Here is a 14,459-nt window from a genome sequence, read left to right as displayed (position 1 = left end):
TCTCTCTCCATTCTAGAATAGCACTGTTGCATTTGTGGTTTTCCATTCCTCTGTCACCTTGCCAGAATCCACAGAAATTGGTAGATTACACTCAGCACGTCCACTATCTCTGCAGGCTGTCCTTGATAAGGAATGATAAAGGGAGAAACTGCAAGATGTGGAACTTGTGTGTGTGGATCTTTGAAGCTTAAATAATGATTGACTGCCTTGTTTTTCTTGGGCAGTGTGGCCTAAGCTGCTAAGTATTTCCAGTGATTTCTGTACTCCCAAGAATTCCAAGATGTGAAATATTTTGTTTTAAAATCTGTCTTGGTATTGAAACTACACAACAATTACAGTGCCCATCTGTTAATTCCTTGTGTAGATGGGAGCTAAAAAATTATAATTGAGTGTAACTAATAAATGACTTTAGGCCCTTATGAATTTGAAATGATGGAAAGGAATCATTCAAGTAGTGAAGTTACACCAGATTAGATTTTCCTTAAGTTTGACTCTATATCACACATGACATACATAGTCATACAGAACAGAAACAGGCCAGTTGGCTCACCAAGTCCACACCGACCTTTTTGCCCATCTACACTAATCCCATTTGCCTGCATTTGGACCACATCCTTCTATGCCTTGTCAATTTAAATGTCTGGCTAAATGTCTCTTAAACATAGTAATTGTATCTGATACCACCTCCTCCTTTGGTAGTGTATTCCAGATATCAACCACTGTGTTTTTTAAAAAAAACATACCCCTTTAAAACTCCTTCCTCTTGCCTTAAACCTATGCTTTCTTGTTTTTGATACCTCTACTATGGGTAAATATTATGTGCAGATGCAGCCTGACCTGAGTACTTCCAGCATTTTCTATTTTTATTTCAGATTTGCAGCATCTGCTGTTTTTTGCTCTTAGTTTTTTTGTACTCAAGTCCCAGGGGTGGGACTTGAACAAACAACTTTCTACCTACTGAGCTGTAACTGAAATTGCTAGTTGGTTTTTTTTAATTGGAAGCTTTTTGTTTTTGGAGAGAATTGTAAGTTAAATGTCCAGTTAAATCTATTAACTCTGTGTAGTTAACTGCAGACTGAGATAAAACGGTGTTTGTTATACATTCATGTGGTCTATTTTAGTCATTGCTTCTGATTTTAAAACTTAGTTGCAAGTGTTTTAATGTTCCCCACTAAAGTTTTTGAATACATTCTAGCAACCCTCTAAATAAGTTCCCAAAAGGAAAGGTTAAGCCTTTTTTCAAATGGCATTAATTGGTGTTACTTTTCAAATTGTTCAGGGAATTGCACCAAAGCCAATATATAGATGTATGGATTCCTGTGAATTAGGCTTTGGGTGTTATTCAAATATGCTCCATTCTTTATATATAAGAAATTTAGAGCAGTTCCTGTAATGAAATATATAGTCTGCTTATTTTGAACCAGGACTTAAATAGCAAATGCGTAGGTGAGCTCTTCAGCATTTCACCATTGCTACCTTGAATCCTCTGGACGTATAGTCCCTTATTAGCTCTAATAATAGAAGTCAAATCTGAATGGAACATCATGATCTTTTATTTGAACTCCCTACCCTTGGTGATAAGTCCTTTTAGTTATGTTGGCCTAGTCCATAATGTTTTTATCAAGTGCTGCTTTAATGCTGTAGCAAGGGAAATAACTGGCTTCATCCTATTTGAATAATGCTTCCCAACAGCTAATCATTGACTGGCAATAACAACAAATGTCAGGTAATTGAGACTAAAACCTATCAAGGAAGTAATTGGATGCTGTTACACTTGGCAAGGGGAAGGATTTGCAGCAGATTTATCAATCTTCACATTGCACATTTCATGCATACTTTTTTTTATTAGAATGTACTGCAAGCATAAATGAAAGTTTTCACTTGCTGTCCATCTAAGCAGTTTTGTTGAACTCTTCCAATGGAGAAATTGGAGTACCTGTGTTTCCTTCCTGACTTTTTTTTCCCCAAGACTAATTAGTTTTGTCGTGCTGTTTAGAATGCTGGAAATCTCTTTTAGATTTTAGTATGTACTTGGATTTGTCAAGAAACAATATATATCTAAAGTTACACAAAAAACTGCCAGAGGAACTCGGCGTGTCAGGCAGATGAGGGCAGAGATGATGTCAGAAGCTGGGAGGTGATAAGTGGAGGTGATAAGGGCTGATGATAGAACGTGATAGGAGAGGATGGTGGAGCATGGAATAAAGGGAGGGATGCGGGGAGAGGAACCAGTAAGAAGAATGTGTGGGTGGTGGGCAGATGGAGGGGAAAGACATATGGTGATGGGGGCCAGTTGGACCAGGAGGAGACGGGAAGAAAGAGAAAAATAAGAGAAAAGGGACAGAGGGGGAGCGGTTACCAGAAGCTTGAGAATTCGATGTTCATGCCGCCAGGTTGGAGACTGCCCAGGCAGAATATGAGGTGGTGTTCCTCTAATTTCTATATCTAAGATTGTTCAGTGGAAGTAACCTCTTCCATTCTAGCGCTACCAAATTTGAGTTATTCAGTAAGGTTTCTGTTTTAATGCAGATAAGAATGAGAGAACATTTTCATTTTTTTGGATGAAGTGGGCCTAATTTCTGTCTAATTGCATGTTTTGGCATTTAGTTGGCATTTTGCAGTTGATGGGCAATAGCAATATATTGCAGAGTGATTTGCTGGCAATTGGTACAGCTGACTCATAATAAACCACATCCGTAATAACGTAGAATAATTTTTAAACAAAAAGGTGATTTCCACCCACCCACCACCGCCCCCCCCCCCCCACCAAAAAGATTCAGTAGCTTATTTTGCACCGAAATCTACTGCTAAATTTCTTGAAGGAAGGGGAGAAAATTTCTTGAGCCTGATTGTCTAATATCTATTCTTAGTTTTGTACAAAGAACTGAGCCTATCATTCCCCTCTTCCATGCTATATGCTTGATCCTAAGTGAACAATTCTTAAATAATAGCAGGATAGTTTTTGCAACTTGATATTAAGCAGAACACAGTGCCAGATGTCAGAGTAAATTTGTAAAATTACAACAAAAGAACTGAAGTTTGGGCTCCTTCCTCTAGGAATATTGCTGTGGCATTGTGGAGTGCACAGCATCAATTCTTTTAGGATCCTGTGAGGCATAAAAATGTATTACAAAGGAAAATTAGGTTGATTTTCATTAGCAGAGAGGTTACAGGTGATTTAATTCAGATCTTTAAATATGAGAGTTGGGGAAGAATGAGTATCTTGTGAGAATCACCCTGTTGTAGGAAAGACATGGTTAAAGTGGAAAGAGTGCAGAACAGATTGACGGGGATGTTGCCAGGGCTAGAGGGCCTGAGTTATAAGGAGAGGTTGGCCAGGCTAGCTCTTTACTCCTTGGAACATAGGAAAATGAGGGGTGACCTTATAGAAGTCTTTAAAATTACAAGAGGCATAGATGAGGTGGATGGTAACAGTCTTTTCCCCAGGGTAGGGGAGCTCAAAACTAGGGGCCATAGATTTAGGGTGACGGGAAAGATTTAAAAGGGACCTGAGGGGCAACTTTTTCCACAGAGGGTGATGAGTATATGGTACAAGCTGCCAGAAGTGGTTGAGGCAGGTACAACAGTATCATTTAAGAAGCACTCGGATAGGTACATGGAGGGGTGGGGCTTAGAGAGAGAATGCAGGAAATTGGGACTAGCTGCGTGGGCATCGTGGTTGGCACGGACTCACTGGGCAGAAGGGCCTGTATCTATGCTGTATTGCTCTATGACTCTGAGTACAGACAGATTCCTTCATGTGGTTGAAAGATCTAGAACCAGGCACTGAGCTGGAAAAACAACTTTTATAAGTTGCCTTCCAGGTATGGGACATGTACGTTAAGTATTCAAGTGGAAACCACTTCAACAGTTAAGGCTGGGAAAATTGAATAAAGGGATGTATCAGAAGAGGGATTATGTGCATTTTATATGAATAATAAACACCGGCTGGCAGTAGTTGGCTAAAAAGCCAGTTTCCGTGCTGTAAATTTCCCTACAGTCATGCACCTTTTGAATGAATTTTGTGATTAAAATAAATGGATGTTGAAAAACAGACATGGTTTTTAATTACACACAGTATGATGTTTTCACAGGTAAAAGAAATTTAAGGGGTTGTATAGTTAACTGTAAGTTAACTAATACTGTGAGGTGAATCCATTCCCCAAACTTTAGATTATTGGGCTACTAGTGACTAAAGATCAAGTCATCATATGGAGTTTTCAAACTTGTCTAACTCTACCCAGATTCTTACTACATTTGACAAATAAGTTGGACTATCACTGAGTCAAGTCATGAAGTCTGATAATTACATATGAATGAAAGTAATGGAATGTTACTGATTTTTGACTTTATCATGGCAGGGATATGAATTATGTACTATATGTTTTGGAAAAGCTGAGATTTAGTTTCACAAAATTAGATACTGAGTAATTGTTTTTTCTTTCCATTTCAGCGCATGATGGGCCAGGATGTTTCTTTAGTGCCTAATGGTGACCTATCCAACTCTCATCAAGTGGGCTATCAGCATCCTGCCCAGCTTGATGTCAAACCAAAGCCACCTTCACCACCCCAACTTCCCAAACAAAATGATGTCTATTCCAACACGTTGCCTACACGAAAAGCAATGCCCTTGAAAGCCAGCCCTTTGTTGGGTGAGTGACCAATAATCTAGACATCGTCTAATGGTAATGAGGACAAATATTTAATCAGTGTTGTCAAATGTACATTGAACAACAGTCATGCACTGACTTGCAGGTTTCTTTAGTCATAGGCAGTATTTAACTCGGTGTGGACCCAATACGAAGTGGTTGCAAAATATATTTAACCCTTACACTCTTACTCGTTAGGGCAGCAAGGTACAAAAGAGAAATACTATGTCACTCACTTTTCAGTCAAGGCAATCTAGTGGTAGTTACACTTCTACATTTGTAGCACAAGACCATTACCATTTCAATTATAATCTAACATTGGTTTTTACAAGCCACTCACTACTGTTAACTTCTAGGTTCTTTCCATTATTAAAAATAGCTGCATTTTATTCCTTCGCACCGCACCATGCTGTAGTGATGCTGGAGTCATTATTTTTCAACAGTTGACTCCAGTATGACAAGAATTTTAGATGTCTGATACTAAGGTCTCAATTTCTCACCAAGTGACTACTCTAAACATCTTGTGGGGGGTGGGGTGGGAATTTGTTTATGTAATAGATAAATAACATGCTTACCCTATGCACGATGGTACTTCTGATATCTTTCTGCTCGACAAAAGTTCATTTAGGTGGGGGTTAACTTTTGCAATGCTAAAATAGGTAGACCTGCAGTCAAAACAGATGCAACACTATAACATTTTGACAGGTCACAGAATCAAGACTGCTGCTTGAAAAGTGAATGGTAGCATTAGTAGTGTTTTTTGAAAACAAAGCACTTAAGTTGAGATATGAAAAAAATGATGTTCAGTCGTGCTGTATTAATGTAGTTTTAATTATAGATTAAAGATGATCAATACAGTAATACTGAACATATCACTTCTACAACTGCAGCAATTTTTCCAATACATCCCCAAGTCGTACGATTGCTGTAATCATTCCCATTGCTGCTTCTATTTTCCCATCTGATCCCCACATCCTGTAAATCCCTTGATGCCCAAAAATCTACCAGTCTCACTCGGCCTTGACTAAACTAAACAATAGAGGATTGCCAGTCTGAGGGAGACAATCCCAAAGATCATCTGTAAAGAAATGTTTCCTTGTCTCAGTCTTAAATGGTCTGTAGCTCCATGTTCTATATCCTCCAGCTGAAAAAGAACTGTCTTTTGGCTTCTACTTGTCTTCTATTTGTCAAACTCTTATGTAAAATAAGAGAGACTGTTTATTTCTGTACTTTGTATCGTGTGTGACGTTATCTTGTCTTGCTCTTCAGCTGAGAACAGGACTTTGCCCCGATCAAGCTCAATGGCTGCTGGGTTGGAAAAGAATGGAAGAACCAAAGTACAAGCTATTTTTTCACATCAGGCGGGAGGCAACAGTACACTGCTAAGTTTTACTGAAGGCGATGTCATCACATTGTTGGTTCCTGAGGCCAAGGATGGCTGGCATTATGGCGAAAATGAAAAGACACGGTTGTAAGTAACCATGTACTGTGCATTAATGTTTTTGTCAAGTCCAATTTATTGCTATTAAAGGCAAGTAAGTCTATATACTCTGAGGCATTACCAACTCTGCTTTGCTTGCTGGCATTGGAGGCAGCTGGTATTTTTATTCAATGTAAAGTTATATGATCCCTAATGATTCTATCATTCTGTTTGTAGGCGTGGATGGTTTCCCTTCTCTTACACTCGTATAATGCAAGGAGGAATGAATGACATTTTGCATAAGTAAGTGGCTATTCAAAACTAAATTGCATCTTTGGACATGTGCTATTTTTCTCTACTTTCTCCCCACTGGCCTCCTGTTTGTCCGTATTTCGCATCATTCGTTGTCCGGAGAGGTCCAGCAGGCTTCCTGCTTCCTCTTTGATAGCACAAAATTAATGGAACTTGTCTTTCCTTCCTGGGGAAGGCCATTTCTATATTGCTGAATTTCATATGGACCATTACAAATGTATCTGATCCCTTCATATCACAACATGTTAAGAGTCCAGTACACTGTGCCAACATTGCCAGTAATAGTTAAGCTTCATGGTTGTACTAGTCTTGATGATGAAACTTTACACTTAATATTTTTAGATGTTTACTTTGTATATTGGATAAATAATTCATTCACTTTCAGAGATTCTGGTTTGTGGCTAAACTTTCAGAGTGAATACTTTATTCCTATCCACCCCCACTGCCAATTGGGCTCTACTCCTAGTGCAACCTATTTGTGCAAGAGTCAAGTTTAAGACTTAGAATATGGACTAAACTAAACCGATTATAAGAAAATCATCAATGCTGCAGTTTCTGTACTAATTTATTAGTTTGTATAGCTTATAAGAAATTTGTGTCCTATTTTTAATGTGATTATCCACAAACAAAAGGTCTCATCTTCATTACTTTTGATGTGCCAGACCTCCTATTCTATTTTGTCTGCTGCACTTCTTAGAGCCAAAAAGCAAAATGTTGGAGTAACTTGCTGGGTCTGGCAGCATCTGGAGAGGCAGAGGGATGGTTCACGTTTCAGGCTGAGACCAGATGCAGTGTCCGGACACGAAATATCAACCTCCTCTCTGCTTCCACAGATGCTGCCTGACCCCCTCCAGCAGTTTGATGCTCCAGATTACTGAATCTGCAAAGTCTTGTGTCTAAACTTTTTAGAGCCATTGTATCTCCACATTGCTACATTTCAGTGCCTTTTTAACATGGATGTTATATCCACTGCTTTAAACTCTCAAAGCCATTTCAGCAGAGTCTGTTATATCCACCTCTCAAAGCAATTACTTCTGTGGATATTTGTTCAAATATCTTTTATAATTCGACTTTTTTTTTAAAAGCACCTGATCTAAACCTTCTGAATAATTAAAAGAAAAATAGCTTGTCATTCGCTCATATCCAGTGGATCTAGAAGCAGGTGAAAGTTGTTCTACTCGTCAACCTTGCCCCTGTTTATTTAAGGTCCATTTTTAGACTAGTATCCTTGGCACTGAGCCTGTTCCTCTTCTGCTGTGATTGCCAATCTGTCCATTTTGTTTCATTGCCATGAATTAAACCCATATTTGCTGCACTCAGTGACTGTGTGTTGTATAAATGAGCATCTGTTATGCGTCATATAACTATTTGAAGTTATGTCAAGCTAAATTCTTGGGAATCATTTGATATTGAAAATGCCATGTAACCTTGTTGTCCAAGAGCCATTTATTTCAAATTCAGTGAAGTAGATTGAGACAATGTAGGAATTGGTCTAATTTGGCTGCATTTAAGACTTGTTCATCATTTTTTAAATAAATCTGTGACAAGTGAGTTCTCTTGTGCAATTTCTGATTTTTGTTTTGCTGTGCTCATGATAGATTGCCAAGTTACTAAATGGCTTGGTTTATCGATTAGTTTAATTTAATAATGAGTTGCTGATGCTGGTCAACAAGCAGAAGTACTAAAATCAACACTATAGTAGTGGCTAAGCTAGGACTTCTTTCCATCTTGGCAGTCTGCCTGAACAAGCATTCCTAATAACCAGTAAAATAACATTCCTGAAAAATGTATCAAGTGCTCAGATAAATGAACAGGGTCTGCTGATGCAGTGGGGTGAACATCAGTGCCTGTGTTGTATAAATGGAGGCACTGATGGTTTTCATGCTAAGGCACCTGCAAGCTTGTTCTGTCAGTGCATCTTCTAGTCCTTTACACCTCTTGGTACCTAGAATCTGTTTTTAGCAATTTCTCCTTGTACTGTTAATTAGCTGTCATTTTAAACTCTATTTTCAAATTGAACATCCCTTATTTTTAAAAATGCATTTTTCTTCCTGAATAATTTAAGAAGCTTTGTGGAAAATATCGTCCTTGGTGACTCAACCTAGTTTACAAAGTGATAATTTTAGCAAAGCTAACTTCAAGAATATGGAATTGATATTTGGTGTACTTCCATGTCTTATTGGATGTGGGCTCAGGCAGAAAGTAAACTTAAGGCATAGGATCAGCTGTGATCTTATTGAATCACTTCTTTAATTAAAACTCTATATATCTGCTGTTATAAAAGATTTTAATAGAAGTAAAAATTCAGTTTTAAGTAAGAAATCTTGCACTTGTACTTTTCAACACCTGGGGATGGTACTTTACTGTCAGTAAGGCAACCACTACTGTAATGTAGGACACATGACAGCCACTTTGCACACACCAAGCTACCATAAACAGCGCAATGTGTTAGTGACCAGACCGTGGGCCAGGTTCTGCCTTGGTCACCCTGCCCATAGTTAGAGACTCTGCATCAGTATAGGCCTTGTCTTGCTGGTTGAAGCATCCTCAACTCCAGCAGCCTGGTCTGACAGAGTTTGTCCTCTGAAGATGCATTGAGGAATATCTTCCCCTGAAATACCCCAGAAGGCAGTGATAGTTCCCAGCTTTGCTGGTCCTGGGAGCTGAATTCTTTCTAATCATTTTTAAATCACATTCAGACATTTAAAAAGATGGACTAAAAACATTTTAAAAAGACTTTAACTGAAAACAATAAATAACACAATTACTTTTTGAAAAATAGAAACTTAGCAACCCTTTGATTCATATCTGCCATCTACAATCCTCATTGAAATTGATCTGCTGCATGATTAGAGGGATTCTTTGACTTTTTTTCCCCATCATAAATGGTGGGCAGTTTCAACAGGTTCCTTCGTACTCCATGTGGAGCCTAGCGACACAGCGAATTGATCAGCAGATCCAGTCTAGTTAGTAGTGAGGAATAAATATTGGGCATGATTTGAAATATTACCAAGGGATCTTTGATCTCCACCAGAGAGAGCAGAACAGCCACAGCTTAATATCTAATCTGCAAAAGGGCAACTCGAACAATGCCACACCTCCTCAGTTTTGCCATCCTAATTATTTGTGATTAGGCCAAGTCTTGAAAGCACAGTCAGGATCCACTTTCCACAGTGGACTTCACGGGGACCATTGTACATCTGAATGTTTAGCATCAAACTTGCCTCTCTAACCCTGCTATATTTCATTGCTTTCTCTCTGTGAAAAGGGTACATGTTTGATGAATAAATTGGTTTTAACTACTGTGTCCTTGTTTCTGCCTCCAGTTTGAACCATGCAAAAAGCAGCAGCACAGGGAACCTTCTGCAGAAAGAAGATCTCTCCATTCCTCCACCTGACTACAGCTCGTCTTTAAGAATGACCTCTCATCCTGCATCCAGTACAAGCACTTTCAAACCCAGACCCTACAGTGTGGCAGTGCCAGGTTTTTCACAGGTATTTAAAACCACCCACTGAAGGACAATTCAGTTTTGACACTAAACAGTGTCAGTAATCCATTATACATTCTACCTACTTTTAAATTCCACGGATGTCCTGCAGGAGAATGTGGACAGTAAACTTGGTACTATCTGTCAACAACAACATAAATTTGGGCTTTATGTTTAACAGAACCTAATAATCAAATGCAATTAATAAAGATGAATGGACGACATGAATAGGCAGTGTAGTGGTTAAATTCAAGATCATTGAACTAGAGGCATGAGTCCAAATCTCAACATGACTGCCACAGAATTTAAACTCAAGAAATTAAATCTGGATATTTTTAATACATCAAAAAAAATACTGACCTCTGAAACAGATTTCTGTTTAAAAACCCATCTGGTTCACTGAATTCCTTCAGGAAAAGAAATTTGCCCTTAGTTCAGACCATATGTGACTCCAGATCCACCAACATGGATAACTGTTTGCCTTCTCAAGGGGCAAATAATGGTGGACAGTAAACACGGACATTGATAGCAACATTCACATCTCATGAATTAATAAACAAAAGGCTATTCAGCCCCTCAGGTCTCTTCTGCCATTCATTGTGATCATGGCTTAATTCCAAACACCTGTTGGTGCTGTAACCTTTAGTATCACTAGCAAACAAAAAAGCCCTGACTTTATATTTTCATCTGATCCAGCCTCCTCAACGTGTTGAGGGAGAGATTTCTACTGCTCTTTGTTCACAGTAGAATGTAGTGGGCAAGCTGCCAACATCCCATTGTTAAAATGCAGCAACTACTAGCCTGAACTGTTTCTTAAATTTTTTCCATTTAATTTGAGTCACATATTTTTATCTGTAACTTTGGGAAAGCAATGATAGGAAGTTTGCTGTCCACACAGTAGCAACTCTAATAGTTGCTTGCATTGATCATTTTATACTGTGCTGCAGGAAAAAGCAACTGATCTGACAGTATCTTTTCTGAAATGGGGTTTCAAAAGAGCAAGTTTCATTTATACTGTAACTTGTCATCTAACATGAAACCCATTGCTTTGACATGCATTGACTCGTATATGTAAATGCAGCCAGATTTAGACATAATTAAATGCATCAAATGCTTTGAATGTTAATATTTTTTTGCCGCTTTTTCTTTAAAAAGAACTAAAATATCAAAAATCATCTTCAATCACTAGCTGTCTTCAAGCGATCAAGCGGTGTACTTAAAGGATTTGCCACTCGATGATTGTCGTCTAAACAGCAGAGTTATTGAATCAGTAATACATAATCCAGCAGGAGATTAAATTGCTCATAGTTGGGTTTCAAATAAATTCACATGAGATTCAGGCTGAACTTCAGGGCTTTAATTACAACATAGTAATCGCATACACTGGAACCTCTTTACGCTGCACAAACCTCTTAATCCAAATTTCTAGGTCATCTGCTTGTTATGTATTTAAGCAACTTCTATTTGGTAACTCTTATAAGCCTAACCGGATAGATCTAAAAGGCCCCTTGACACTATTTGGAGAGTCAAGAGTTCTCCCAGTATTCTGGGTAGTATTTATGTTGAAACCAAAATGTTAGTCCAACATTATATTGCTATTTGTAAGGTCTTGATGTTTGAAAACAGGACAATGGTTTGTGTATGTGATATTGTTATGAGAGAAATGGGCTGGTGGGATGCACAATATGAAGGCTAAAACAATATTGAGCATTGTGGAGTTAATGTCAGTTCTGATTCATTATTAACAAAAGTTGACAATGCAGTATATTTGCAAAAGGATCATTGATTGTAAGCATTGATGCTGACATCTAGTGGCAATTCCATTAATAATAATTTATCTTGTTCTCTCCAGGGCATGGATTTCGGTCAGTCAAGATTATCATTGAAGTAAGGTTCTTCTGTCATTTTTTTTTTGCATAAAACCAGTTTAATTTACTGATGCACTAACTCCTAACTAATAATAACTCATAAGTTGAGTATTCCCTGTGTTGATTTCTCAAGAAAATGAAATAAGGGACACAAGCAGCAATTCAGTAATTGAGCTGGTGTGAGCTCAGTCTCTGCCCTAAAGAACAGCTTAAACTAACAATCTTGCCAGCTACCCAATCACTATGTTAGCTGTCTCTTCTGGAAGTAACAATGCCTCATTTTACTCTGCAAGTTTTGTGGCAAGATGTGTACAGCTTTAAATATTCCTCGGTAAAATTAGCAAAGCACAGGTCCTCCATTGTCAAACTATGCAGTGTTATGTCTAAAATGGTTTTGTTTTGATCTTTTCTGAAGATTGTGGCTTTTATTAGGCAAGGTATGATCCCACTCTTTTCTATTGTCTTGCAGCCAGTATTGGCAGGCTTTCCACAACTGGAAGCATCAGAGAGGAGCCTGATTTTGTGCTTCTCCATGCAGCTTCAGTCTCCCCTCTGACAGCTGACTCTTGAATAGTACATGTGGCTGGCTGAGTTTCTTGTTCCCTGATCCAGAGGGCACTGGGCACCCATTGTAGTCTCAACCATTTGGTCCATATGGACCTGCTGCTTGTTGAATAATATCACAAGTCATCAGCAGGGGAGGAAGGGTGTAATTGTGATAACCATATAAAATCTTGATGTGTCACTTACTGTTTGGGTTTAGTATTGTGTGGTTTAATTTCCCTCTAAGTTTTGCACTTAAAGGTACAAACCGACTGAATTTTTTTCATTACAGTTCTGATGCCGAGGTTGCAAGGTTCTGAATTTAAACTTCTGCCACATTTAAGGCCTCTCTAGATTAGTAAGTTTGGCATTTCAGTATGCCAGTCTGACTTTCATCACCTTGTCTGTCACTGGTGATAATCACTCATTTCCCACTGTGGCTTTGCAAATGGGCAAGTTCTGTCTCACCTTCTCCACAGTCCTGAACTGCATCTGTGTCTGTGTCTCATAATGGTGAAAAAAGGCCCATTTTGTTGAAGTGTTTGGAAAGTGTTAAGTCAAATATAATAACTGATGTGGAACAGCTACTTCAATTCTATTTATTTCAAATGTGACGTTGTCAGAATTTTAATACCAGTGAAAGCCCTTTCAGAATCCATCCCGTCTCCTTTGAAGACATTGTGACAGTGCAGCATACCAGCACTCATCCTCATCCACTTGCTGCTATTGTCCAAAGATTGGCAGAAGTTGTACTACTTGTGGTTCAGCTGGGGTTCACTGGCTTCCTTCCCCTTTGAAGAAATCCCCTTCATTTTCATATGGCACCCCATCAAGACCACCCATCAGGATTGGAAACAAAGCACTAAATAGAGACATGAGACAGTACTAGGAACGGTAGCAACAAAACTGGCTTGATGGTGCCGCTGGTCCACGTGGCCATTAAAAGAATAGTGTACTAAATATCCTCAGTAAGGCAGTGGATGCATTAGAGAGAAATTGCAGGTAAATGGAGCTGAGGTAGATCAACTGCAGAATTGAATTTTGGAGCAAACTTGAAGGTTTAATTGGCCTACTCCTGCTCCTTTCTCTTGCATTCTTATGTAAAGCTCTGCATAACAGATTTCTCATCTAATAACTTGTCAATTGTGTATATATTGGTATTAGAACTTGGTTCTGTTCACTTTTGGTGGCTTCATGTGTTGCGGAAATCAGCTGATGTTTTTCTGTCATCACCACCACTCGTCCACCTTTTAGGATTGCTTTGCTGTTGCACCAATCACACATAAGCTGCTTTGACTCAGGGCATTGATTCACTCTGGTTCTGTGTTTCATCGCTGACAATCTGTCTGCTGACCTCCTGTGGCTTGTGATTTACTTGCTGATGCATTTTGTTCCAGTAAGTCACATACAGTTGTGTTACCATTTCAGCTTGGCAAGAGCAGATGTGTCACATCTAAGTAGAGATTGTGCAGGTTCCAGCCAGTAATTACAGTTTGCAGTCTGACTTCATGTAAATGGTCAGCTGATGACTTGCAGAAAAATCACCATTAAACATTTTTCCTTGCAATTTGTGGTCTTTAATTTCACAATCTCTTAAGTAAACAAAATATAATGCAGAGGAATAGTTGATGTTGAAACATTAAGTGTTTGAATTTTTTTCCAGTTATTTAGTTATTTTGATTTTTTTCAAAATAATCCCAGAGCAGGAGGCTAGTATAAATTGGGCAACAGTTTTGCAGCCATTTTAAAATATGAATTGAAATATCTCCAGGCTAACCAAAAGTCTTTCTACCAAAGAAAACCTCCTGTAACAAATTGATGATTCAGTTCTGAGGTTTTCTGTATCATGTGATTTGATGTTAGAGTAGAAAAACCTCAAAGTGTGCTTCAGTCCTGTATGTCAGACAGCAGGAGGAGAGGCCAGGAAACAGGATACACTTCTGTTACTGCACATCCTGCAGCTAGATCTGGAGCAGTGTTGATTAAAGTTCAAGGAACTGCAATCCTACAGCATGCCCATTCACAATATAATTGCCAAGCAAACTTAAGTGCATCTATTAGTAAAAATGCAATCAGGAAAAATAAAATTGTCATGTCAGTAATGTAAAACTCAGCACTTCAAAACAAAAGCTGTAATCCTCACTAGTACAGCACAGTAAAATCTTGTGAAAACTTTGTT

At 38.6% G+C, this 14,459-nt stretch overlaps 1 protein-coding gene across 5 annotated transcripts in view; it reads left to right on the top strand.

Moving 5' to 3' along the window:
• Window positions 1-14,459, top strand: part of LOC127579865 (brain-specific angiogenesis inhibitor 1-associated protein 2-like) — an 86,712-nt gene that overhangs the window by 69,818 nt on the left and 2,435 nt on the right. For 3 of the 5 annotated variants that reach the window (XM_052032875.1, XM_052032872.1, XM_052032877.1), the window contains 5 exons: window positions 4,454-4,652; window positions 5,919-6,120; window positions 6,307-6,372; window positions 9,708-9,876; window positions 11,722-11,756. In XM_052032875.1, coding sequence (XP_051888835.1) covers window positions 4,454-4,652; window positions 5,919-6,120; window positions 6,307-6,372; window positions 9,708-9,876; window positions 11,722-11,756 — 671 coding nt within the window. Of the gene's footprint in view, window positions 1-4,453; window positions 4,653-5,918; window positions 6,121-6,306; window positions 6,373-9,707; window positions 9,877-11,721; window positions 11,757-12,572; window positions 12,639-14,459 lie in introns of all 5 variants that reach the window. The other 2 variants (XM_052032876.1, XM_052032873.1) reach the window with 1 other exon arrangement.

This window comes from Pristis pectinata, chromosome 18, assembly GCF_009764475.1.
Source record: "Pristis pectinata isolate sPriPec2 chromosome 18, sPriPec2.1.pri, whole genome shotgun sequence".
NCBI classification, from domain to species: domain Eukaryota; kingdom Metazoa; phylum Chordata; class Chondrichthyes; order Rhinopristiformes; family Pristidae; genus Pristis; species Pristis pectinata.
Note: the sequence above shows the minus strand (reverse complement) of the source record. Positions and strands in the feature narration are given on the sequence as shown.